The 25,505-nt window shown below is 42.4% G+C and overlaps 1 protein-coding gene across 8 annotated transcripts in view; it reads right to left on the minus strand.

Annotated features, from left to right (window-relative positions):
* The window catches only part of Fam193a (family with sequence similarity 193 member A), a 123,610-nt gene that overhangs the window by 47,628 nt on the left and 50,477 nt on the right, over window positions 1–25,505 (minus strand). For 4 of the 8 annotated variants that reach the window (XM_076546978.1, XM_076546976.1, XM_076546982.1 and 1 more), the window contains 5 exons: window positions 12,730–12,887; window positions 11,743–11,910; window positions 7,882–8,116; window positions 6,182–6,306; window positions 1,182–1,329 (listed from right to left, as the gene is read on the minus strand). In XM_076546978.1, coding sequence (XP_076403093.1) covers window positions 1,182–1,329; window positions 6,182–6,306; window positions 7,882–8,116; window positions 11,743–11,910; window positions 12,730–12,797 — 744 coding nt within the window. In that variant the 5' untranslated portion in view covers window positions 12,798–12,887. Of the gene's footprint in view, window positions 1–1,181; window positions 1,330–6,181; window positions 6,307–7,881; window positions 8,117–10,984; window positions 11,124–11,742; window positions 11,911–12,729; window positions 12,888–25,505 lie in introns of those variants that run through there. The other 4 variants (XM_076546977.1, XM_076546979.1, XM_076546981.1 and 1 more) reach the window with 2 other exon arrangements.

Raw genomic sequence — 25,505 nt, forward strand, 5'->3', positions numbered from 1 at the left:
AACAGAGAGCAACAACTGCTTCCCCAGCAGGGCCAGCAGTCTCAAATAGCAGAGAGGGCACTGCACAGGCACTGACTACGCAGAGGCCAAGGACACATCACAGCAGAATCACAGGGCTCTCAGGGCCTCTGGCCCCATGACAAGCTCAGCAGCAGTGAACTCCATACAGTGACAAAAGTGGGACTAATCCATTGACACCATGGGGGCCAAAGTAGTAAACAGGGAGGCTTTTCTCAAATTCTGAACAAGAAACCCCCTTCCCAACCACTCAGCAGCAAACAGGAAGAGGAATAAGGGCTCAGCCAGTATCTAAATGGCACAATGATCCTGGGATTCATGTGGGACCAGCTTATGTCTCAACCCAAAACAGGCACTCATATCTGTTTACAAACTGCCTTGCATGCACCAACACTGGGCTGCCATTTCTCCTTTTTTTTTTTTTTTTTTTTTTGGTTTTTCGAGACAGGGTTTCTCTGTGTAGCTTTGCGCCTTTCCTGGAGCTCACTTGGTAGCCCAGGCTGGCCTCGAACTCACAGAGATCCGCCTGGCTCTGCCTCCCGAGTGCTGGGATTAAAGGCGTGCGCCACCACCGCCCGGCTCATTTCTCCTTTTTTTTCCTCCTTTTTTACTAGCACTTTTAAAACACAACCTTTAAAAACTCAAGTTTTTTTTTGTTGTTGTTTTGTTTGACCTCACCAGAAGCTCTAGAAAGGCAGGGGGCCAGGATGAATGGCAGAAATACCATCTTAACAACATGCCTGGTGTCTCCTCTGAGATCCTCTGAGTGGTCACCTGGCAGACCCCCTTCAGGCCCATCTCCAGCAGGCACATTCTACTTGTCCTGCTATCCTCTGCCCTTATGTCTGTTCACTGTCAGACAGTTCTGAATAAAGAAAGAATGGGCTCTCAACAACACCATGACTGATAAATGGCTGCTGGACCTGAAAGGCCTGGTAACTTCCCAGGATCCTCCATTAGAACACAGAGACAGTAGGTACAACCTTGCTGAGGACCTAATTGCTCCTGTCACACAATAATAGACAGGTCAGAGGTCTGTGATATTGCAAGGTTTCTACCAGGGCACACCAAAGGCCTCTACTGGGAGCTCTGCAACTCAAGTCTATAGCTAGCTACTTGGCACAGAGGCCTCAGAATACAGGCTGTGCCTTGGGGACATTTACCTGCTCATCCACATAGGCATCGATCCTCTTCTGACACTCCAGCCACTCTTCAGCAACTTTGCGCAATTCTTCCTCAGAACGCTGGTACCTCTGCAGCAAGGTGCTGTACGTGTCTTCATTGCAAGTGTCATGTGTGGTGGTGCCTAGCCTAGGAGGGAGAAGGCCTATCACAAAGGAAGAGCCCAGAAGCTCTGGGCCAGACAGAAGAACCTTGCTGCCTGTTGCTATTGTCTAACTTTACCACCTCCTTTCACAAAACATACCACACAGCAAGGCTGCTATCTGGGCTTAAAAGATTATATACACAAAGCGATCTGAACAGAACCACATATAAAGGAGAGGCTCAAAGAAATGATAGTTCCTGGTGAAAAAAACTAACAAGAATTCTAAAAACACTAAGGCTACAACATATGGAGCTGTATACACATTTCTTATTAACATATACACTGATCCAGAGAAAATAAAATGTTTAATGAGAAATACAAAACATACAAATGTTATAATTATATATATGCATAAGTTCTGAAGTGGAAATACATTCATGTCAAGGAAAGTATGACTGAAGCATGTTTAATAAAAATGTTGTGCATTAACACAAGAAAAATACGTATAAAAAACATAAAGCTGTTTATAATACCTACCACTTCATGATTTTACCTGTAATAACCTAGCGGGGATTTTTTTGTAAATTTATTTATTTTTATTTTATGTGCATTGGTATTTTGCCTGCATGTATCTCTGTGTGGGTGTGGGGTCTCCTGGAACTGGAGTTACAGACAGTTGTGAGCCCTGCTGTGGGTCCTGGATTGAACCAGGACCCATGGAAGAACAGTCAGGGCTCTTAACTGAGCCATCTCCCCCCACCCCCAAAGGATTTAATAATGGAAAGAAATAACAAAGTCCTGAGACAGGGTTTCTCTATATAACAGAGGTGGCTGTCCTGGAACTCACTCTGTAGATCAGGCTAGCCTTGAACTCACAGAGATCTGCCTGCTTCTGTTTCCCAAGTGCTGGGATTAAAGGCGGGAGCCACCACTGCACAGCCTAACAAAGTCATTTTTTTTTTTTTTTTTTTTTTTTTTGGTTTTTTTTTTTTTTTCGAGACAGGGTTTCTCTGTGTAGCTTTGCGCCTTTCCTGGAGCTCACTTGGTAGCCCAGGCTGGCCTCGAACTCACAAAGATCCGCCTGCCTCTGCCTCCCAAGTGCTGGGATTAAAGGCGTGCGCCACCACGCCCGGCAATAACAAAGTCATTTTTAATAAAACCTTTTTCACAGGTAGAAATGAACAGAAGTTGTTGCCAAAATCTTTTCCTTTCACTTTCTTTGTCAAGGTGACTCACGTTTGTAAACACTGTAAAAACAGAGAATTCACAGAAACTCTACTGGTTGCAAGGCCACCTGCAAGGTGTCCATCTAGGCTTTGCACCAATGCCTGGAACCACCGTAGGTCCCAGGAACAGCTGTATGTTGTAGCCCTCAAAGAGGCTTTCTCCTGGTTCCTATTGCTGCCAGCTTTGTCCTTCACTCAACTCATTCTAGCCTTGAATATAAAACCCAATTCCCAAGCTAGGCGGTGGTGGTGCACACCTTTAATCCCAGCACTCAGGAAGCAGAAGCAAGTGAGGTGGATCTCGGAGCTCCAGGCCAGCTTGGTCTACAGAGTGAGTTCCAGCACAGCCAGGATTACACACAGAAACCCTGTCTCAAAAAAAAAAAAAAAAATCAAACCAACAAATAAATCACAATTCCCACATGTCATGGTTTAAATGAGAACTGTCCCCATAATCTGGGGCATCTGAACATTTGGTCTCTGGTTGGTGGTGCTGTTTAGGGAGGTTTAGGTGGAAGTATGTCACTGGGGACCGACCAGCTTTGAGATTAAAAGCCTCATTCCACTTCTAGTTTGCTCTTTCGGCTTTGTGATCACCATTGAGATGTAAGCTCTCAGCTTCCTATTTCTGCTGTGGTGCTTTCCCACCATTATGGACTCTTATGTTTCTGGAACTGTAAGCCCAAATAAACTCTTCCTTCTATAAGTTGCCTTATAGTGTTTCATCACGACAACAGAAAAGTAACAAGATACCATAAACTTCCATCCTGCCTTTCTTCCCAAATGTTTTTCCTCCATCTCTACCTGTTCCAAGTTACAAATACAGACTATTTGAGTCAAGGAGAGTGGAACCAACAGGGACCCTGAAGATAGCACTGGTGATGGAATGAGGTGACTAGAGCATTCCCATAGCATCTCTGTAGGACAGATTCTTTAATTGCCGGGAAAATGGGGCAAGACAACAACGGAACTTGAAGAAAATATTCACAAAGGACAAAGGGAAAAGAGAACTTTTGTTTGAGGACATAAAAATATTTTGTAAATATACAGTTAATTGTAACTACTGTGAATATAATTAATGTTACTGAATCATAACTTAAAATGGTAAAATATATTTATCAGAAAATTTGTAATTTAAGTCAAATGGCACTGAATGTAATTTTAAGTGGATGAATTATACAGTATGTAAATAATCCCAATAAAATGGCCAATAAAACAAGTAGCTGTCTTATGTTTTGTTTTTAACTGTTTTGGTTTGGATCTGAAATGTCTCCTAAAGGTTCCTGTGTTGAAGATTTAGTTCCCAGGGTGGCAGTGTTCAGAGGCAGGGTTTTTGGGGGGTGGCTGGATCATGTGGGCTTTATATATATAAATATATGTGTATATATGGATGTATTTTTATATTATTCTTGTTAACATAAATTATTTTAGAGGCCAGTCTGATATGCACAGGGAGTTTCAGGGCAGTCAGGGTTTTTATGGTAATCTGTCACAGATTAACCAGAGACCAAATGTTCAGATTCCCCAGATTATGGGGACAGTTCTCATTTAAACCATGCCATGTGGGAATTGAGATTTGTTTGTTTGTTTGTTTGTTTGTTTATTTTGAGACAGGGTTTCTGTGTGTAGTGTAATCCTGGCTATGCTGGAACTCACTCTGTAGACCAAGCTGTCCTGGAGCTCAGAGAATCCTCCTTTTAAGGCAGGATCTCTCTACATAGCCCTGGCTGGCTGTCCTTGCATTTGCAGAGATCCAGCTACTTCTACCTTCCAAGTATTGAGATTAAAGGTATATGTCACTATGTGGCCCACTCCATAATTTTTTTACAAGTTAAATAGGCCTATACAACTATGAATTTCATTAGTAATTTGTGGGGAAAATTTGTGTTATTAAATGTATATTTATACACTGCAAATTCAAGTATAAACCATTCTTGGGGTTGACAAGTGAGTCTGCGGTGGGACACAATAGGACAGCATTTTCTGGAATGACTAGGACTCCTTAGAGGTCATGTTGCTTTCCTTCTTTCCTGCACCTCATTTCCTCTTAGGACTTGAGAGTAATAGGGAGTGAACCCCAGAGTGAACATTCAAAACTAAGATACTGTTCATCTTTGGAATGTGACTGTAATTCCCAGTGAGAAACAAAAATATTCAGAAAGAACATGGGCCCAGAAAAGAAACGGTTTCTGTCAGCCTCTGGGAGTCAACTGGATGACAGATGCATCAAATCCAATATGCACCAGGAAAAGAAACCAAGGGCAGGTACTGAGACTTGCTCTAGCCCCAAGGGAGGCATGGGGGAATTACAAAAGCATGCTCTTCAAGTTAAGCTTGGCTTCCTTTCCTTTCACCAGGGTTGCAGTTAGATATTCCCATTGTCGTGTACCCTCTAAGAGTATACTGAATGTTTTTGATTTTTTAAATTTTCTGTGTGTCTGTTGTGCATGTGCATACATGTGCATCTGCCATAGGTAGCATGTGGAAATTGGAGAACAAATATGTAGGTGTCTTCTCTCCTTTCACCATGTGGGTCCTGGAGATCAAACCCAAACTCAGGTCATTAGGCTTGGTGGCAAGTACTTCTACCTGCTGAAACATCTTGACTGCCCTGTACTGAATGCTTTTCAATAGTGGACATGGAAAGAATAGCTGGGAAGGAAACTGGTAAAAATCTACAAAAAGCATACCAGTTCTACACAGCACCTTGCCGTGAACCAACTACTTCTGAAGTGGTTCTTTCTCTAAAAGTGAGGTTGAGTAGGGAAAACAAAGGTCGCTGCTATTAATGTATGTTACACTGTGGGACTGTGCTTCTATTTGGTTAACAGACAAGAAACAAAATCAAGAAGAGAGGATTCTGAGGTAGATGCTCAGCTCTACTGAGTAATGGCTGATGAAGGAGGGCTAGCTGCAGGACAAACACATACTCATACTGTATGCCTCCATTTAGCATAGTTCACTCCAACAAATGCCCACTGTACTTGTACACTTATCTTAGTGACAGCAGAGAATCACTCACCAGCTCTCCTGGTGAGAAGTGACATAGGCACTCTACAAACCTAGATGGAAAAGCAAATCTAAGCCTAGGGGACTCAAAGGTACTCTGAATCCCATGTCCTTCCTCCTCTTCCAACTCCCTTTACCACAATGCAAGAACCCTGCCATGACCCATGATTGAACCAAGGCCCATTAAGGTAAAGCACTGTTTGCTGGAGCCTTTATTTATTTATGAGGCATTATGGTGTTACACCTAAATAGCATTGATATTGGTTTATTATTTAAGAGTTTAATTGGGGGCTGAAGAGATGGCTCAGCAGTAAAGAGTACTGGCTATTCTTCCAGAAGACCTGAGTTTGGGTCCCATTACCAACATGGCAGCTTACAACTGCCTGTAACTCCAGTTCCAGGGGATCCAATGCCCTCTTCTGGCCTCCTTAGGCACTGTAGCATGTGACGCACAGACATGCTTGCAGGCTCATACACATAAAATACAAATTGCAAATAAAAGTTTAGTTGTATTATAACTTAGGTTTAGAGCTTTCATTCTAACTATCTTTCCCCCTAAGCCCTGTTATTTTTCCTGTAAGACTTCCATATGTAGTGGTCTACAGGCATGAACACACACATAAGATCACAGGAAAAAAGAATCTAAGTCAAGACAAAATACCTGATCTGAGACACCAGTGCTGGCAAGTTGCTCTGGAGAAGTGGCTCTGAGAAGACCAGATTTTCAAAAAGGTGTTTGTTATGCAGTTCCCATGTCACCTGGAACTTTTTCAAATGTTCATTTTCCTAGTAGTGGAAAAAAAAAAAAAAGATAACAGAAGATGTAGTGAGTAGATTACTGTGGATATCGTTCTATATAAATAAAACACTGATGGCCAGTGACCAGGCAGGAAGTAGGTGGCCAGGCAGGAAGTAGGTGGAACAAGGAGAGAGGAGAATTCTGGGAAGCGGAAGGCTGAGGAGGGAGACAATGCAGCCACCGCCAGGAGAAGCAACATGTAAAGACTCTGGTAAGCCACCAGCCACGTGGCAAGGTATAGATTTATAAAAATGGGTTAATTTAAGATAAAAGAACAGTTAGCAAGAAGCCTGCCATGGCCATACAGTTTATAAGTGATATAAGCGTCTGAGTGATTATTTTATAAGTGGATTGTGGGACTGCGGGGCTTGGGGAACCTAGAGAGAAGCTCTCCAGCAACAGTAGATGAAAATATAAAACTTCCTAGAAGGGCGCTCCCATGCCCTGCCACCTTCTGCACAGGCCTAGAACACCTTGTTTCTGAAGAGTTACGGCTCCCTGCTTGTGTCAAAACACACCAAACCAAGTCTCTGATTGGAATAATATGGGTTGCTGCATTCTAAGTAACCCCTACCCACCCTAACCCTAGACATAGGTGGACTCAGAGACGAAAAAGGGATGGGGGTGAGGGGTGGGGGCACGGGGGACACGAGACAATCCACAATCCAAAAACCTAAGACTGTCGAGATGGCTCAGCTGGTAACAGTGCGTGGTGCTAACCTGATGGTTTAAGTTCGATCTCTGAACCCACATGGTGAGAATCAGTTCCTACAATTTGTCCTCTTGACTTCCACAAGCATGCACACCGAAATACATAAAACATTTTCAAAAAGAAAAATGTATTTGAGTCAGGACAATACTTTTCTTGCCTGTCTTTGTGAAAGCTCATTCTGATAGTTGCAAATAATTCTTCACTGGGACACTCTGGCAAGGAAAGGGCTTTTATTTCCTAAGAAACATGAGCAAACTCATCAAGTGCTATGGGTGACATGCTGGGAGCCCATAGTGGGGCCACCAGTCCATCAGTGCTCTCTGACTCCTATGGACTGGATTACATTCTGATGTTTGAGCCTTCCTATGTATCCTCAGTCTAGTTTTTCCTAGAAATGTCAGTAGTGAGAGGCTCCTCACTACATCTTCCACGCTGCTCTGATGTGCTGCATTTCTGTGTCCTTTTAAGACATATACACAGAGCTCAGGGCTCCCTTACTTCCTTTTAATTTACCAATTCCCTTTCTAATCTCTTACTAGGCTGGTATAGGGTTCTCTAGAGAGCACCATTTTCACCTCCATATCCTAATGCCTCACTTTCTAGCGATTAGGTCTTCCCAGACAGATTTCCATGCTGTGGCTCCTAGACATTAATTCTCTCAATTGCTGCTAGCAAAATCCACTGAACTAAGATTAATCCTAGTCTACCTTGTGTGGAAAGGAGTCTATGACTGTGCAAGGAGGACTTAACCGTACGATCAGTCCCCTAGCTGCACATACCTCCCCTATCACATGCTTTTGTTCTTTAGTTCACCTCAGCAGCAAGGAAAGAAGTGGGCATGGTCTCTCACCAGAGTGCCAAGAAAGGTACTGATGGATCGTGCAGCCTGGCAGAGGGCACCATACTCCTCCAGGAGTAGAGAGACAAAGTGGTGTGCCTGTGGTGGGCCCTGCAGGCCAGATGGCGCCTTGGCTTTCGCAGCAGCAGAGAGCTGCCGGAGCAGGCGGACCTTCATTTCCAGCACATACTCCCTAGCTTGCTGCTCCAACCGCTGGTACAGCTGATAGGGGTCCCGCTCACAGAGTCTACAGAGACAAAGAAAGAGTCATTACTCAGCCATGGCTATTCACACATGTCAGCTGACAGGCAGTTTTTATGTCTTTTATGTCGGTGGGTATCTTTTATTAAACACCTCTCTTGTGGTGACCTGTGGGAGTGCAAGGTAACTCACAGGGAAACTGACATGCCCCAAATGCTTCCTCTGACTATACTGTTTGGACAACCTGTACAGGGACTCTGCTCCACTTTACTGTCCATGAGAAAAGGCCTAAGCCCATCCAGTCTGAGGAAGGTATGTAATTCACAAACAAGAGGTATAAAGCCTCCCTTGTACTGTGCCTGAGAGCTGGCCTCGGGTGCTAACACAATGAGTAGGACTTAAAAAGTGACAAGCTCCAATTCCAGCAGAGGTGATAACTGGTTGAAGGGCTGGGGCCAAGTTTACCTTCCTTCTTTCTAGGAACTCAGAATACCATACAAATGAGCCCGTGTTACTTTTACAATTAGAATAAGTTTTAAATACAGGTCATCCTATTTTTAAATTACCAACAAGCAATGAAATGCATCCTGTAACTAGCCACAATGATAATAAATTTCTGTCCAAACTTAGATGATTCTTTTTATAAAGTTTTGAGAAAAGGTGGTTTTTCTTCCTCAGTCTCCTGACGCTGGCTCATGCAACAAGGTGATCCAGTTTTTAAAACTTGCTCTACAGTATTTGGCATTACTATGGTTAAAGCTGCCACTTTTTTTTAAAGGTATGTTTCTGAGATGCCTCTAGATCAGTGGTTCTAAACCTGTGGGTCGCAACCCTGTGAGGTGTCAAATGACCCTTTCACGGGGTCACCTAAAACCATTACAAAACACAAATATTTACACTATGATTCATAACAGTAGCAAAATTAGTTATGAAGTAGTAACGAAAATAATTTTATGGTTGGGGGGGGGTCACCACAATGTGAGAAACTATACTGAAGGGTCACAGCATTAAGAAGGTTGAGAACCACTGTTCTAAATGAAAGCCTAGGACCACTGAAGCAGTAACCAAAACATCTCTTGGAACATGTCACTATGAAGAACCAGCTGAGCTCAGTGGCTGTTGTAGAATGCACTAAGGTGTAAGTTTTATATAACAGATTCTTCCACCTTTGGCCATCATATTAAATCTAAAGAGAAGAACACAGTTATTACCTATTCCATTAAAAAAAAATTAGGGGTTGTGGACTATTTTTAATCCCAATACTCAAGGTGGGAAGGTCTCTGTGAGTTTCAGGCAAGCCTGGTTTACACAGCAAGTTCCAGGCTAGCCAGAGTAACATGGTGATATCTTGTCTCCAAAAAAAAAAAAAAAGAAAAAGAGAAAAAGAAAAGCAAAAAAACAGTAAATAAATAAAAAATTAAAAGATGTGTATGTGTATGTATGTGTGCCATCTCTTCATTCCCTCCTGTTCCCTAAGGTTGCACATCACTTAAGCTATAAAAGATAAGTGTCAAGTAAAAATGTACAAGGTAGTATGTAAAGCTATGTATACAATCTGCAAGGTAGTATGTAAAGCCTCATGTACAACGTGCAAGGTAATAAATATGTAAATCCATGTATATAACGTGCTTAGAGAAAATAAACTGGTAGGATTCTCACTGTGGCTGCTACATTTCAAAAGGATGTATTAATTTTTGTAACATTAAAATATAGTGTCTCCCCCTACACACCATTACTAGGGATCAAACCCAGGGCTTTTCACATGCTACGTAAGAGCTCTACCACTGGGCTACCCGAGCCTTTGATTTGTAGAGACAGGGTCTTACTATGTGGCTTAGACAGCCTTGAACTTGCTATAAAAGACACAGCAGTCAAATTTATAATCCTGCTTTAGTTTCCCTGTGCTGGGGTTACAGGTATGTATCACTAAGTCTGGCAACAATTTTAAGGACAATGTGTTCCTATGTTTAAGGACAGTGACACAAGATTCAAATGAGCAAGGGGCAGTTGAACTCACAAGAATACTAGAGGCTGAGGAGAAGGCTCAGTGGGTAAGATTACTTGCTTTGCAAACACAAGGACCTGAATTCAAAGCCCCAGTACCTGGTAAAAGGCCAGGCATCCCTGAGCATATCTACCACCTCAGCATTGGAAGGTGGAGACAAGTGGTTTTTGAGAGCTCACTGGCACCCAGCCTAGCTGAAAAGGGGTGGATATACAAACTTCGATGGCCAACCAGCACAGCCAAAATAGTGAAAAGCCCTGTCTCAAGGCAACAAGGGGAGAGCAACAGAGGAAACAATCCTGCCCTCCCTGAACACGTACACATCTACACACTCATATGCATACACCAAACACATACAAACTCTTAAAATAGGAAGCCTGTGGACATCCTCCTTATAGTTTTCTCAGTGCAGTGAAAATTAAAAGCATTTTGATTCTTTGTTCATGTCCATATTTTATAAATTTAAGGGGGAAAAAACCCATGTGATGCTTTTGAGAACAGATTTTTTTTTTATTTATAAAAAGTTTTTTTAACTGTGTATGTGAGTCTTGCTTGCATGTATATATGAGTGCCATATGTTTGCCTGGTGCCAAGGAAAAGGGTGTTGGATTCCTGGACCTAAAGTTCACAGACAGCTGTGAACCACTACGTGAGTGAGAAGCAGCCAGTGCTTCTAATCACTGAGCAATCTCTCTCCAGCCCATGCAAAGAGATTTCTCATGTGAAAAAGACACTGCAAGTAAGTAGTTCACTCAATCATTCACACGTGTGTTCATAGATGCTGCTCCACCTGGATTAAACCTGTGCTGATGCTGTTCTAAAGCATTACAGACGTAGCATGAAGGGTCTGAGACGTCATGAGTTTCATGTGCCATTAACTAGGAAACCCCTTCTTTTAAAGGCACTTACCACCTGGAATTGTCTCCTATAACACTAAGTAGACAACAGTTCAAATCCTGAACACAATGCTTTGCCAATCAATGCCTCTGCTTCTTTGACATGATCTACTGCATGGCAACTGTGACTTTGTAAGATGCCAAAAGTGTGCTATCAAAACACATGGAGGGGAAAAAAAAGAGAGAATCAATCCACAAAATATCAGGCTCAGATTTGTTGCCTTTATTGGAACATTTCAAAAATCAGGGGGGAAATGGCACACTTAAGTTGTAAGGAAAAACAGAAGTGATGCCCACCCCCACTTTCTGTCAGTCACTGGGCACAAGGAGCCTGCTGAAGAACAGATGCTGGGCAGGAGCCATTCCCTGTGAGAGCAGCTGCTGTGCGCCTCATAGGGTAGGTGCCTTCACAAGCTGCTCGATCTCACAGTGCTTCAGTGGACAGGAATACTCTGCCTTTCTCCTTGAGCCACAAATGCAAGAGTGCTTATGAAAGTATCTAGCATCACCTGGCACTGCCAGGAATCTGGTATCTTGACTGTGTTACTGTCAGTCTTAATGCATGACAGAAACATCTCAACTTAGAAACAGGAGAACCTGCAACTTTTTACCCAGAAGGCTCATGTTGGTCAGTTGTCTGCTGAAGACCTGAGCTGTATCAAGAGCTCAAAAAGCCTAGCTGAGCTTTACTCAGAACAAGCACTGAGGCTCCATGGGCAGCAGGGAGGGCAGGGATTGGATGGGACTGTAACATGAAGGGGCAACCTGTACCTATCCACGAGCTCCTTCACTCCCTCTTTGTCGGGAACCAGAGACTGGTCCTGATCTTCTGCCAGTGGGGTCCCTGCCTGGCGGTATATGCATCGGACCATGTAGCGTACTTCTGACCAATAGTTCTGAAGCTGCTGTGGTTCCCGGTCTGTCTCTGCTGAGATGTCTCTGTGACAACAAAGCAACCAGCAGAGTTAAGAGAGGCAGTCTATCTAACTTCGACAAGGTCCTCCCCAACTCCATACTTTGACCCCATATGGCATACAGAGCTCTTGCTTCCCACCATTTGGTGTCCACCTGATTCAGTCTGGCTATCCCAGGCCAGCAGTACAGCCTTTTTCTATCAGATCCTAACCTCTTCTTCCTTTGCCTCCTAGCAGCCTCCATTACAAGTCCCCCAACCATAGCTACTTATTTATGCTCATCTTAGGCTCACTTTTCTTTTTAATTAATTTTCTCTTTCTTTCTTTTTTTTTTTTTTTTTTTGGTTTTTCGAGACAGGGTTTCTCTGTGTAGCTTTGTGCCTTTCCTGGAACTCACTTGGTAGCCCAGGCTGGCCTCGAACTCACAGAGATCCGCCTGCCTCTGCCTCCCGAGTGCTGGGATTAAAGGCGTGCGCCACCACCGCCCGGCTTAATTTTCTCTTTCTTGAGATAAATTCTTGCTATGGTATTCATGATTGCACTGGAACTTTCAGGTAGATCCCTCTGCCTCTCAAGTGCTAGGATTATGGCATGAAATAACAGTTGACTTTTCTTTAAATTCTAATGGTCTTCCATTTTGCTCTTTATGAGCCCAGCTTCCTAATGTTTAATCCTTCGAGGGCAGGAATTTTGTCTTTTTGTACTGTTTTCCTAATAGCAAGGCCATGTCCTGCTTCCATGGGTATGCCAAAAAGGTACTGTTATTTGTCAAAAGAACCCCATTTCCAAGGCAAGCACATGTTCGTAGATACCCTGTGGGCATAATGATCAACTCAACACATACCTGCGCTCACTGCAGGCTTCACATGAGCAGGCATCTGAGGGTGTGGTGCCTAGCCCTGATGAGGTCATCGTCTGTGTGCCTAGGGCCAGCCTCCCAGCACCACTGGCCTCAGGCTGGGAGCCCCCAAGTGATGAATGAAGAAGAAAATCTTGGCCCTGCTTTAAAAATAGAATACAACAGCAAGTTATATTTATGACAGCAAATATCTATTGACTTTTTTAAAATGCCTTCTAGAGACAGGTACAATGGTGCATGACCTTTATCCAAGAGCTCAGGAGGTAGAGGCAGGTGGATCTCTGTTAGTTTGAGGCCCGCCTGGTCTACACAGACAGCCAGAACTACCAAGACCCTGTCTCCAAGCAAAAATGCCTACTAAAAAAATGTTACAACATAGACACTGAAATCTGCTATATAGCAGACTTTTTTGGGGGTGAAAGGGGGCTAATGGGTGACAAAATCTACTACACAGCAGCACAGGCTGGCCTTGAACTCGTTATATGGCCCAGATTTTCTTGCCTCAATGTGCAGAATATTGGATAGGCAATAAACTCCACAAGGTTAAAGTGCTCCAAAGGTTTGGCACATATCAGACTCCAAAGTGGAAGAGCCCAGGAGCTTTCTGCCTAGCAGATCCAGTAGGGAACTGCACTGTCACTACTACATGGGAGAAAGATCAGTCATCAGCAAAGAACCCACACAAATAGGTGCTGCACAATGAGAAGGTACAGTTAAGCATCCTTCAGTGTCCAGCCTCCAGACCAGGGGAGAATACCTGGCATAGGTCAGACATCAAGCATACATTATTGCTGCTATTTTAGCACAGCCATACATAACCTAGAGCAAGTACTTTGTAGCCAAAAAAGCCACAGCCAGCCTGACAAGAACCAAGACCCTGTATGTCTTTTTCTCAGGTCCCCTCTCTATCCTAGAAGAATAGAGAAGGTATAAGGACATGAAACATAGCCTCTACCAGAGTGATTCCTATCATGTCCTCTACAGCTGCAGGAGAAGCTTTGGATTAGGTGAGACACTCAGATTTTTAAGCAGACTAAATTTGAAACCTGAAAATGAGATGATTCCAACACTAAAAGTATTAGGTCTGACTGCCATCATCCAGGTGTAGAGGGACAAGTGAGCAGCACAGCTTGACAGTGGTGATGAATCAATCACAAGGCTGTTTCTCAAGAGCAGCAGGTCAGCCACTCAGTGTACAAGGCTGACTATTCTTTCCCAGCTTAAGCCCACTTCTACCCTCACTTCAAACTAGCACATCCAGCCGGGCGGTGGTGGCGCACGCCTTTAATCCCAGCACTCGGGAGGCAGAGGCAGAAGGATCTCTGTTTGAGGCCAGCCTGGTCTACAAAGCGAGTTCCAGGAAAGGCGTAAAGCTACACAGAGAAACCCTGTCTTGAAAAACCATAAATAAATAAATAAAAATAAAAATAAACTAGCACATCCACAACCTGCCACTCAGTGCAAGCCTCTGTCACTTCTCACCTGGTGACTGCCAGGTTCTCTACTGGCTTCCATTTACCTTTACCCACTCTCAAATAGCAGCCAGAGAGAGTTCATGGGGCTCCCCTGCATAAAAGCTTCTGCTGACTTCCAAATCACTTGGGAATACATTCCTTGTTTCTTACCAAAGCCTTCCAAGTTGCCTAGGACAAAGTTCTGCTTCTGTGTCACTGTACTTGTTCCTCTGCCTAAAATGTTCATCCACTAACCTTGGCATGCCTGATGATCTGATGGAGTTCTGTAATTCAGGACTTGAACAAAAAGATCCCCCACCCAGAAAAGACAATCAAGCCATTTTTGGTGTTTCTGTTTATTTTTTACCACTCAATTCAGTATCGACTCTGCCATGCTCTATGATAACAGACACATGTCACCCGTGTAAGTTACGGGTACAATGTTCAACAGTGGGCAGAGGATGGTCGAAGGACACTGAAAGGAGCCCAGGCTCCTTGTGTATTTCCTCCCTTGTTCATACTACCAGACAGCTTTGCCCTTAAAGAGATGGAGACTCTCTCCAGACATGCGCTCTCCAGTGAGGGGAGTTCTGCTAGCACCCAACTGGGTCTGTAGCACCCTGAGGAGCCTCTGTTCTCCAGCAGGTTATAACCACATCCTCTAAGTTGGTTTCTTCCTGAGTCCATTTCTTCAGCTCCAGAGATTTGGGTGCTTTTGAGAATTACCATGACTGTTTTTCAGGGCTCACTTCACAGATCTGAGTATCTGACGATCTTTCCCACCACTGGGTAGTTTCTCCCTTGTGTTAAGATGTACTATTTACTGATGTAGTGCCTGGCTGCTGACCAAGTTATTTGGCACACCAACCTAACCACCATGGTTAATCTCTTCTCTCACAAACTGCCATCTGAAACTTTGGCTTTTCTTATTTCCTGGTGTTTTTGTCTTCAACACTGCAACAGAAGGTGGGTGTGTATAGGAACCTTCCTACCTGCTCACACTGTGCACGAGCACCTACAGTGACAGGTGGCACAGCAACTACAAACTAAATGACATTTCCCAGTGACAAGGGACAAGGTTGACAGTAATTATACGTTAAATCCCTGAATGGGGCACCTTATAGTAATTTAGGCTGAATCTCAGATCATTATGTTCTGTCCAAATTGAACACAATTTTAAAAAATAAGATAGCCGGGCAGTGGTTGCGCATGCCTTTAATCCCAGCACTCGGGAGGCAGAGCCAGGCGGATCTCTGTGAGTTCGAGGCCAGCCTGGGCTACCAAGTGAGTTCCAGGAAAGGTACAAAGCTACACAGAGAAACCCTGTCTCGAAAAACAAAAACAAAAACAAAAAAACAAACAAACAAACAAAAAAATAAGATAAAATCCAATGGGCAAAGTGAAATTTGTAATGTCCATCTTCCTGCTCCTACAAAGATGTGAACAAGATGCATGATAAGCTTCCATCAGGGGCTAGAGAGATGGCTCAGTGGTTAAGAACAGTGTCTGCTCTTCCAGATTACCCGGGTTCAATTCCCAGCACCCACATGGCAGCTCACAACTGTCTGTAACTCCAGTTCCAGGAGATCTGATCCAGGAGATCCGACACCCTCACATTGATATACATGCAGGCAAAACACCAATGAACATAAAATTAAAAAAAAAAGAAAAGTGATAAGCTCCCATCAACATAGACTACTGCTTCTGCCACCATATTTTCCCTACATTCATAGACTGCATCTTCAAGCTGTTGGTCCAAATAATCCTCTACCTCAAGCTGTTTCTGTTAGGTATTTTATTAAAACGATGAACAATAAAAGCGGGGTCACTGCTATGACAGACCTTCGATGCTGCTTTGTGTGAGGAATGTAGACGAGTTTTGAGCTTTGGAGATGGATAAACCTTAGAATGCATTCTGATGGGAGTGTAGACAATCAGAACACCAAATGAATGAGGACAGCAAAGGCCAAGAGAAACAAATGAGAGAGATAAGCAGAACATACCTCTCCTTGGGAAGATGGCAGGTGTTGAGTGCTGCTAAAAATCACTAAGATGAGTCACTCTGACTCATCTTAAAGAAAAGAATATAAGTTCTCAGCTACTGTTCCAGCACCATGCCTGTCTGCCTGCCGCCATGCTGATCATGGACTAAAACTGCTATGTCAAGAGGAAAACATGAATTCAACAAAGCAAATTCTGAAACAGCAAAATTGCATCTTGACAAAAAGAAACCAAAATGAAGCCAGCAGCTGGCTTGAAGCAGGAGTGAAGGTCAAGATTATCATTTTCTCCATATTAAGAAATTTCTTTCCTTTTCAGAATTAGGTAACTTCCCCCAACTAATCTCAGGGTTAATATAAACATTTAATTTGCACAATAATTGAAAAGACAAGAGGGATTTATGCATTCCTCCTCCACTTTAAACAATATATAGTATCTTTAAAGTGAAGGGGTATTTAGAAAACAGACAGACAGATACATACACACACACATAAAACTTGAGTGCTCACATTAAAGATTATGAATTCTGACAAAAAGGGAGATGGCTCAGGTAGTAAAGTGCTCACTATACAAGCAGGAGATCCTGAGTTCTACCCTGGGCCCACCATCCCAACGTCAAAAGCCAAGAGCAGTGGCACATGCCTTAATCTTAGCACTGGAAAGGTAGACACAGGAAGACCCTGGGGTACACTGGCTAATCAGCCTAGCCAAATGAGTGAGCTTCAGGTTCAGTGAGAGACCCTGAAGTGTAGAGTAAACTATTATGTCAAATACTTAGAACACTGTCAGAGATCACACACTATGGAAATAATATTCTCAAAAACTAAGATGAAGAGCAACTGGAAAAGACAATGTCAACCTGTAGCCTCCGCATGCATGTGAACACACACAGGAACATGTGTGTGCATATACATATAAAAAAAGTCTGAGAAAAAAAATCCTCATATTAATCATAATCCTCATTTGTGCCCATCTCTTTTGTCTCTGTCCCTTTTTTTTGGTTTGTTTGTTTTGTTTTGTTTTGAGACAGGGTTTTTCTGTACTGTAGCCTTGGCTGTCCTGGAAATAGCTCTGTAGACCAGGCTGGCCTTGAATTCACAGAGAACCACTTGTCTCTTCTTCCCAGTGCTGGGATTAAAGGTATGTGTCACCACCACCACCTGGCTCCATTTTTTTTTTTTTTTTTTTTTTTTTTTTAGTATGAGATATAAAATTCTCAAGATTTTTAACCTTATTCCAAGAGTATTCTGGTACTTTGCTTCAGCCTTTTGCCCACTAACATTCTTTTTTTTTCTTTCCTACACATACCCTGCCAAAAAGCTAATGTACAATCACTCTCTGGTATAGACTCTTCAAATACTTGATTAAAGGTATCCAGTCATTACAAACAACATAAAAAGAGGGTACACAGTGTTTAAGGACACAGATTATGAAACCAAAATATTGTGGTTTGAAACCTGACAGTGCCCCTTTCTACCCGTGTGATCCAAGGAAAGTAACCTTCCTGGCTCAATTTCTTTATTAAACCAAAAGAGCAATAGTACTGCCCCTGTATGGAGTGGAGTTTTGGATAAGTTATTATATGAAATACTTAGAACAATACTGCCATAGGTTATACTCTGTGGACACAATACTCTTCTGATGAAAACACACATACATATGTATATGCACATATGAATATTTTAGGTTGTGCTATTAAATGGTTACATGCTCAATATATTTCTTCTCAGTCATATTTTCACTCTTAATAAAGTCTTTTCATGCCAAGTGAAAGTGGTATGTGCTTTTAATCCCAGCACTTGGAAGGCAGAGGCAAGCGAATCTCTGTGAGTTTGAGGCCTGCTCTACAGAGATAGTTCCAGGACAGCTAAGGCTACACAGAGAAACCTTGTCTTAAAAAAAAAAAAAAAAAAAAAAAAAAAAAAAAAAAAAAATAGCTGGGCGGTGGTGGTGCGTGCCTTTAATCTCAGCACTGGGGAGGCTAAGGCAGGCGGATTTCTGTGAGTCTGAGGCCAGCCTGGGCTACAGAGTGAGTTCCAGGAAAGGCACCAAAACTACAAAGAGAAACCCTGTCTCCAAAAAAAAAAAAAAAAAAAAAAACAAAAGCCCCCCCAAAACCCCAAACATAGTAATAAAAATTAAATAAAATCCTTTCACTCTTTAGATTACATTAATAGAGATCTCTTCACTTCAAGAAATTGAATTAAATTACAGAATACAGTTGCATGATGTTAAAGATCTGTAAAATAAATTTAACAATTTTCTTATTAATGAACATTTGAGTTATCTTTAGAATTTTAGCACTATCATTCTTCAACACTGTAAATAATGTCCCAATAAAAATTCTTCTTTTTCTTTAAAGTCAGGTTTCTCTGTGTAGCCCCTGGCTGTCCTTGAACTCAGAGATCTGCCTGTCTCTGACTCCAGAGTGCTGCTGGGATTAAAGTCATGCACCACCACCACCTGACTCCAATAAAAATTCTTAAACATGTATCCTCCCTAAAAATACTTTTGTTTAAAAAATTTTTAAATCACTAATAGTGCTAATGATAAATTCTTTGACTGTTTTTCTAAGCTGGATATGACGATGCATGCCTTTGATCCCAACACTTGAGAGGAAGAAGCAGGCAGCTCTCTGAGTTCAAGGCCATCTTCTTCTACACAGTAAGTTTCAGGCCAACCAGAGCTACACAGTAAGATTCTGTTTCAAAATAATAATATAAACATATAAATAATAAAACGAAATTGTATTTGTAAGCAACCTTTGCGTGTGTGTCTGTGTGTTTGAGACAGGGTCTCACTATATAGCTCTGGCTATCTTGGCCTCATACACAAGAGATCTACCTGCCTCTGCTTCCTGAGTGTTGGAATTAAAGGACTCCTGGACTGTAAGCAATCCTGATACATGTTCTCCCATAAAAGAAAGAAGATGCTAGGGGATGTGGCAATTTGACTTCCTAAATTCACAGCTGTTGGGCTCTCCCATGCTGCCCAGGCTACCTTGAGCAAAAGACTGTCAGTCAGCCAGCTGAACTAACCTTACACTAGCTGTTCTAAACACTCCAAAGATGCCTTGAGACAACTAAAGAGACTGTAGCTGACTGCTTGTCTGTGTAGTCTGAAGGCACAGCCTTTGCTAGTGCTGTCTGAAATAGTCTACATAAGATTATTTGCTACCACAAGCCCCTATGAACTCTAGATTATTTTTTCCACCACTTCCCCTAGTGGTCTTCAGAGGAACTGTTGTGATGGGGCTAAGAGGCAATAATGTGACTGGTCCAAACACCCTTTCCTGGGGTATATAATATATACATATTCTCAGACATAAGTATAACAATGGTGGTGGAATAGTGGATAAGTTGTGGAAGAGGCCAGGCAGCCACCTGTCCGACAGCTGAAGAGGTAGCAGCTGAACAGTTCAAGAGCCAGGGCAAGAAGAGCAACGAAAACAGGGAGACAGAGAAAGAATAAGGAGAAAGCTTGAGATGTCAAGTTTTCAAGACCATAGTCTCAGACCCCACATCTGAAAGCTAATAACACTGACAGCTACCAAGGGCTGAGAAACACCAATATGCCAGGCCTGAACAAGCACTGTAACACTAGAGGGAGCAGCCTGCTGCAGCTTCCACTTGCTTACTGCTAACTGCTGCTGATGCCAAGCACCAAAAGAAATGAAAGCTGCCAAAGACAAACAAATGAAGACAGCCACAAGGAAACACCTTTACCCACTGAATCATCTCCACTCCTCAAAGCATGTTTGTGTAATGCTTTGCCTGCATGTATGTCTGCACATCACGTGTGCCTGATATTCACTGGAGCTCAGCAGAGGGTAGAGGATCCCCTCGAACTAGAGTTAGAGATGGTTGTTGGGAATTGGACCTGGGTACTCTGGAAGAGCAGTTAGTACTCTTAACCTTCAAGCCATTTCTCCAGTCCCTGCCCTGAAAAAGGTGTTTTGTTTTTTTGGTTTTTTGAGACAGGGTTTCTCTGTGTAGTTTTGGTGCTTGTCCTGGATCTCACTCTGTAGACCAGGCTGGCCTCGAACTCACAGAGATCCTCCTGGCTCTGCCTCCCCAGTGCTGGGATTAAAGGCATGCTGCGCTGCCACTGCCACCACCTTTGTAAGTATCCTTATTGTGACTTTTTCTTTGAACTTATGGATCATTTAGAAGTGGGTTTAATTTTTTGTTTGTTTATTTGAAGACAGGATCCCAGCTACCACATCAGTCAGCTTACAACCATACGTGACTCCAACTCCAAGGAATCTGATGGATCCGGGCTTTTCAGGTATGTATGTGTACACATGTGTGTACACGCACACACACACACACACACACACACACACACACACACACACACAATTTAAAAATAAATACAATCTAAGAAAGAAAGGGAGGGAAGGAGAGAAAGAGGAAGGGAAGAGGGTGGGAGAAATGATGGTTAATCTCAATTATCACTTTTATAAGATTTAGAATCACCTGGGAGACAGTCCTGGGCAAGCCTGTGCAGGAATATCTTGATTTCATGAACTGACCACTGTGGATGGCACTACTCCCTGAATGAGCGTCTTAACTATATAAAAGGGAGAAAGTGAGCTAAACACTAGGATGCATTTATCCCTGTTTCTTTTTCCTTTAAATTATTTAATTTTATGTGCACTAGTGTTTTGCCTGCACTCATGCCTCTGTGAGGGTGTCTGATCTCCTGAAAATGGAGTTACAGACAGTTGTGAGCTACCACTCAAGTGCTAAGAACTGAACCCAAGTCCTCTGGAAGGGCAGTCACTACCTACCCTTAACCTCTGAGCCATCTCTCCTGGCCCCATTCCTCTGTCTCTTTATTGTGGATGTCATGTGACCAACTGTTTCAAGCTCCTGATGCCTTGACTTCTCTGTGATGATGGACTGTCCCTTGAATAGTGAGCTTTTCTTCCTTAAGCTTACTTTTGTCATAATATTTTGATATAGCAACAGAAAAAGAAACTAAGACAAAACATACAACAGATCCTACAAAAATAAAAATAAAAAGATAGTCTGAGTAACTTCATGTCAATACATTTAACAAAATACAGGCAAATTTTGTTAAAAACAGAAGCTAGCATCTCTAACAAAAGAATAAATAACCTCGAGCAAATAAATTAACCACTAAAAACCAGTCCTAAAAAGGCAACTTCATATCAACATAGCTTCACCAGAGAATTCTACGAACTACTTACGGAAGAAATAATACCAATTCTACACAAACTTTCTGAAAGTTAACAAGAAGAAACATTTCTTAGTTTATTCTTTTTTTTTTTGGTTTTTCAAGACAGGGTTTCTCTGTGTAGCTTTGCGCCTTTCCTGGAACTCACTCTGTAGACCAGGCTAGCCTTGAACTCACAGAGATCTGCCTGGCTCTGCCTCCCGAGTACTGGGATTAAAGGCGTGCGGCGGCATTGCTGCCGCCGCCGCCACCCGGCTTAGTTTATTCTTTTTTAAAAACATTTATTTCCTAACTTATTCTAAGACACCAAAACAATACAAAGCAAATTTACAGACTAATAATATTCTTCATAAACACAGACATAATAATTCTTAACAGAGCATCTGCACATTGGAGCCAAAGCAAGAACACTTACTTGCTGCTCTCCCAGATGACCTGGGTTCAATACCCAGCACCTACATGGTGGCCTACAATTGTCTGTTATTCCCTCTTCTGGCCTTCGTCGACACCAGGCACACAATTGGTATATAGATACACATGTAGGCAAAACACACATACACACAGAAATAAAGAAATCTAAAAAGAAAAAAATTTTAAAGAATTATATAACACTTTTGGACTAGAGGACACCTTAAGATGCCAATTCTCAAGGGGAGTATGGTGGCACATATGGTGGTATTTTATTTGTACTGAAATGTGATTTTCATTGTATGTTAATAAATAAAGTTGCCCAGGGGTCAGAGCTATTAGAGCCATAGCAAGAGCGTGGTGGTGGTGGTGGTGGTGGTGGTGGTGGTGGTGGTGGTGGTGGTGGTGGTGGTGGTGGTGGTGGTGGTGGTGGCGGCAGCACACGCCTTTAATCCCAGCACTTGGTAGAAGAGCTAGGTAGATCTCTGTGTGTTCAGGAATACAGCCAGCATTGGAGACATACGCCTTTAAGGCCTGGAGGGCTGTACTTACAGGCAGTGACGAGGCAGTCATGTGTTTGGGTTTACAACCAATGAGAAAGCAGAACAGAAAGACTATTTAAAGACAGACACAGGAAGTAGCTCTCTTTCGGGGAGGTAGGAGCACCACAGGAGGTAAGATTTTAGCTCTGAGCTCTGACCTCTTGGCTTTCTCTTTTACATTGGTTCTGTGCTTCTTATTTTAATAAGACAGTTGGTTACATCTACAGGCACATGCCTTTAATCTCAGTACTCAGAGACAGATAGATAGATCTCTGTAGGTTTAAGGCCAGTCTGGTCTACAGAACAAGTTCCAGGACAACCAGGGCTACACAGAGAAACCCTGTATCAAAACAAAAACAAAAAACAAACAACAAAAAAAGAAAATATGATACTTGACTTTACAGGCAATCAAGCTATTTTTATAAATACACTTCAGGAACTCCTTCCATCCATCTACAGAAAGAAGAGTTTGTGACTGTATACTCCAAGAGAATAATCTTTAACAGCAAAATCTGGAAGCTAAGATGTGTTATATCCATAAAGGTGACTAGTACACAGCAACAAACATTCAATTATAATGAATGAATACTATATGATTATGGCTATAAAATTCAAAACATTTGGAAAAAAAATCAAACAACAGTGTCTAGATTTAGATGCTTAAGCGTTATCACTAACAGAAGTGATAGCAGAGGGCCAGAAGGTGACCAACAGGAAGGCAATCCTAAGATGAGGGCCACAGAAGAACCTGAGCTGAGGAACATCACTTGACTTCTCAATCTCTATGGTAACAGTCAACACCAAACACATCTACAACCAAGGAAGAAACCAGGGATAACTCATCAGTAAGAACAAACTCAAAAATAAACAAATTTTCCTTCCTTCTTTCCTTCTCTCCCTCCTTCCTTCCATAAGACAGGGTCTCACTATGTAGCCCCAGATAGACTGGACCTCTCGATATAGACCAGGCTGGCCTCCAACTCAAGAGAGAGCTAGCTGCCTGTCTCTGTCTCAAGAGTACTGGTATTAAAGGTGTGTGCCACCACACCCATTAAGCCTACCTTTCTATTGAATGCACAATGAGAGCACCTAAAACATCACTCACAGATAGAAAAGAAAGGATACAAGAAGGAGGGGAGAAGGTGGGAATAGGGAAGAAAAACTACAGATCAACACAAAAAGTCAACCTTCAGGAGTAAAGTGCTTCCAATGAGGCTCCTACACAGTAAGAAAGTAAATGCATAAGGGTTCAGTAACTTCAACATGCTCACTCAGTATACAGCCTGAAACCATGTAGACAAAACTGGAAACAGGGAAAAAAAGGGCAAAAAGACACAAAGAATAAGAGATTTTAAGTGATCTCACCCAGAAATTAGATTAAGCACGCATCATGCATGCACGCAAACACACACACACACACACACACACACACACACACAGAGTGAGACTGAAGAAAGATGGATTTACGCACACAATTCAGAAACAGCTGTAGTAACTAACAGATGTCCACAGAGCCCTCCACACGGGTCAGAGAAAGATACTCTTCAGACATATACACAACATTTATAAAACTTAACCATGGGTCAAAATTAGCAAATATTCCTGACTGAATACAGACTCACTAATACATATCACAATTTCCAACCATACAATATCACAATAAAATCATTACAGAAAGAAAAGAGCAGGAAGCTTAGCTGGCCAATGCATGGGCTGGAGACAGTAATAATAGACAGCACACTTTAAGAGGGTTGGACCTGTGAGATGGCTCAGTGGATAAAGGCACTTGCTGCCAAGCCTGACAATCTGAGTTCAATCCTTGGAACCCACATGGTAAATCAACTCCTGCAAGTTGTCTTCTGACCACTGCATGAGTGCAACACACACACACACACACACACACACACACACACACACAATGAAATATAGTAAAAGTAAAATTTAATTAAAGTTGCTTCTTTGAGCCAGACGTGGTGGCATTTGCCTTTAATCCCAGCACTTGGGATGCAGAGGCAGGAGGATCTCTGAGTTCGAGGCTAACCTGCTCTACAGAGAAACCCTGTCCCAAAAATACAAAAAAATAAAATAAAATGAAGATCTTTTAGCTTTCTGAGCATAAAATATGCAGACATGAATGAGGTTGGAAATGAATGGCTACAGAATAATCTGGGGTGTGATGGCTATTCTTGATTATCAATTTGACTGCATCTGGAACCAAGTAAAATGCAAGCTGATGGGCACTCCTATAAGGAGTTTTCTTGATTAGATTATTTAAAGCAGGAAGACCTACCCAGACATCCTACCCTTAACTCTCCAAGGCAAGTTTATCTATCCTGTTGCAGAGGCATTCCTTTGCCAGTATTAGAACCAATTTCTTCAGGATTCTAGCACTAACTGAAGATCAGCAGCTCTTCAGTAATCCTCTAGGATACCAAACTCAGATTGCCAAGACATCCAGCCTTGTGGATGGAGCAACTACTGGATTTCTCAGCCTCTCCAGTCTGAGACAAGGTACTGTTTGACTACCTACAATGAGTGAATATATGTATTCAGCTTCCCAAGGTCACTGCTGGGTAATAGCATCAGCCAAGTGCTCTCTATTCACTGCCTGGCATTTGACCAAACAGAATGGGAGAAGCATAGCAAGAATAATGCTTAAGGAAGAAATGGAAATGCCAATTTTACACAAATTCTCCCCCAAAACAAACAGGGACATAACTCATTTTACGAGGTCTAAAGGACAAGTCAAGAAGGCTCCAAGAAGACATCCTTTCTGATGACAGATGCCAAACTAGTGCAGCAAAGTGGAGAAAGGATGTCCAGGTAGATTTGGAAAAAACAAGGCAGTTTTCCCAAAGCTATCCAAATGTGGAAACAACCCAAAGGTCCATGAATGGAGGCATGCACATGCACTAATACACACACACACAGAGTACAGTCTTGTGCAGTTTCTCAATAACAGGAAGAAATGACTGATCCTACAGCAATAAGGATACTTTCAAAAGCACTGTGCCAAATGACACAAGTTTATAGACACTATGTAAAGTGCAGAACTGTGGAGAAACTGGTAACAGAACTGATAACCTGAGTTGAATTCCTGGGACCTAAATGGTGGAAAATAATCAACTCCAAGTTATCCTCTGACCTCCATACA

This window comes from Peromyscus maniculatus, chromosome 10 (genome assembly GCF_049852395.1).
Source record: "Peromyscus maniculatus bairdii isolate BWxNUB_F1_BW_parent chromosome 10, HU_Pman_BW_mat_3.1, whole genome shotgun sequence".
Classification (NCBI taxonomy): Eukaryota; Metazoa; Chordata; class Mammalia; order Rodentia; family Cricetidae; genus Peromyscus; species Peromyscus maniculatus.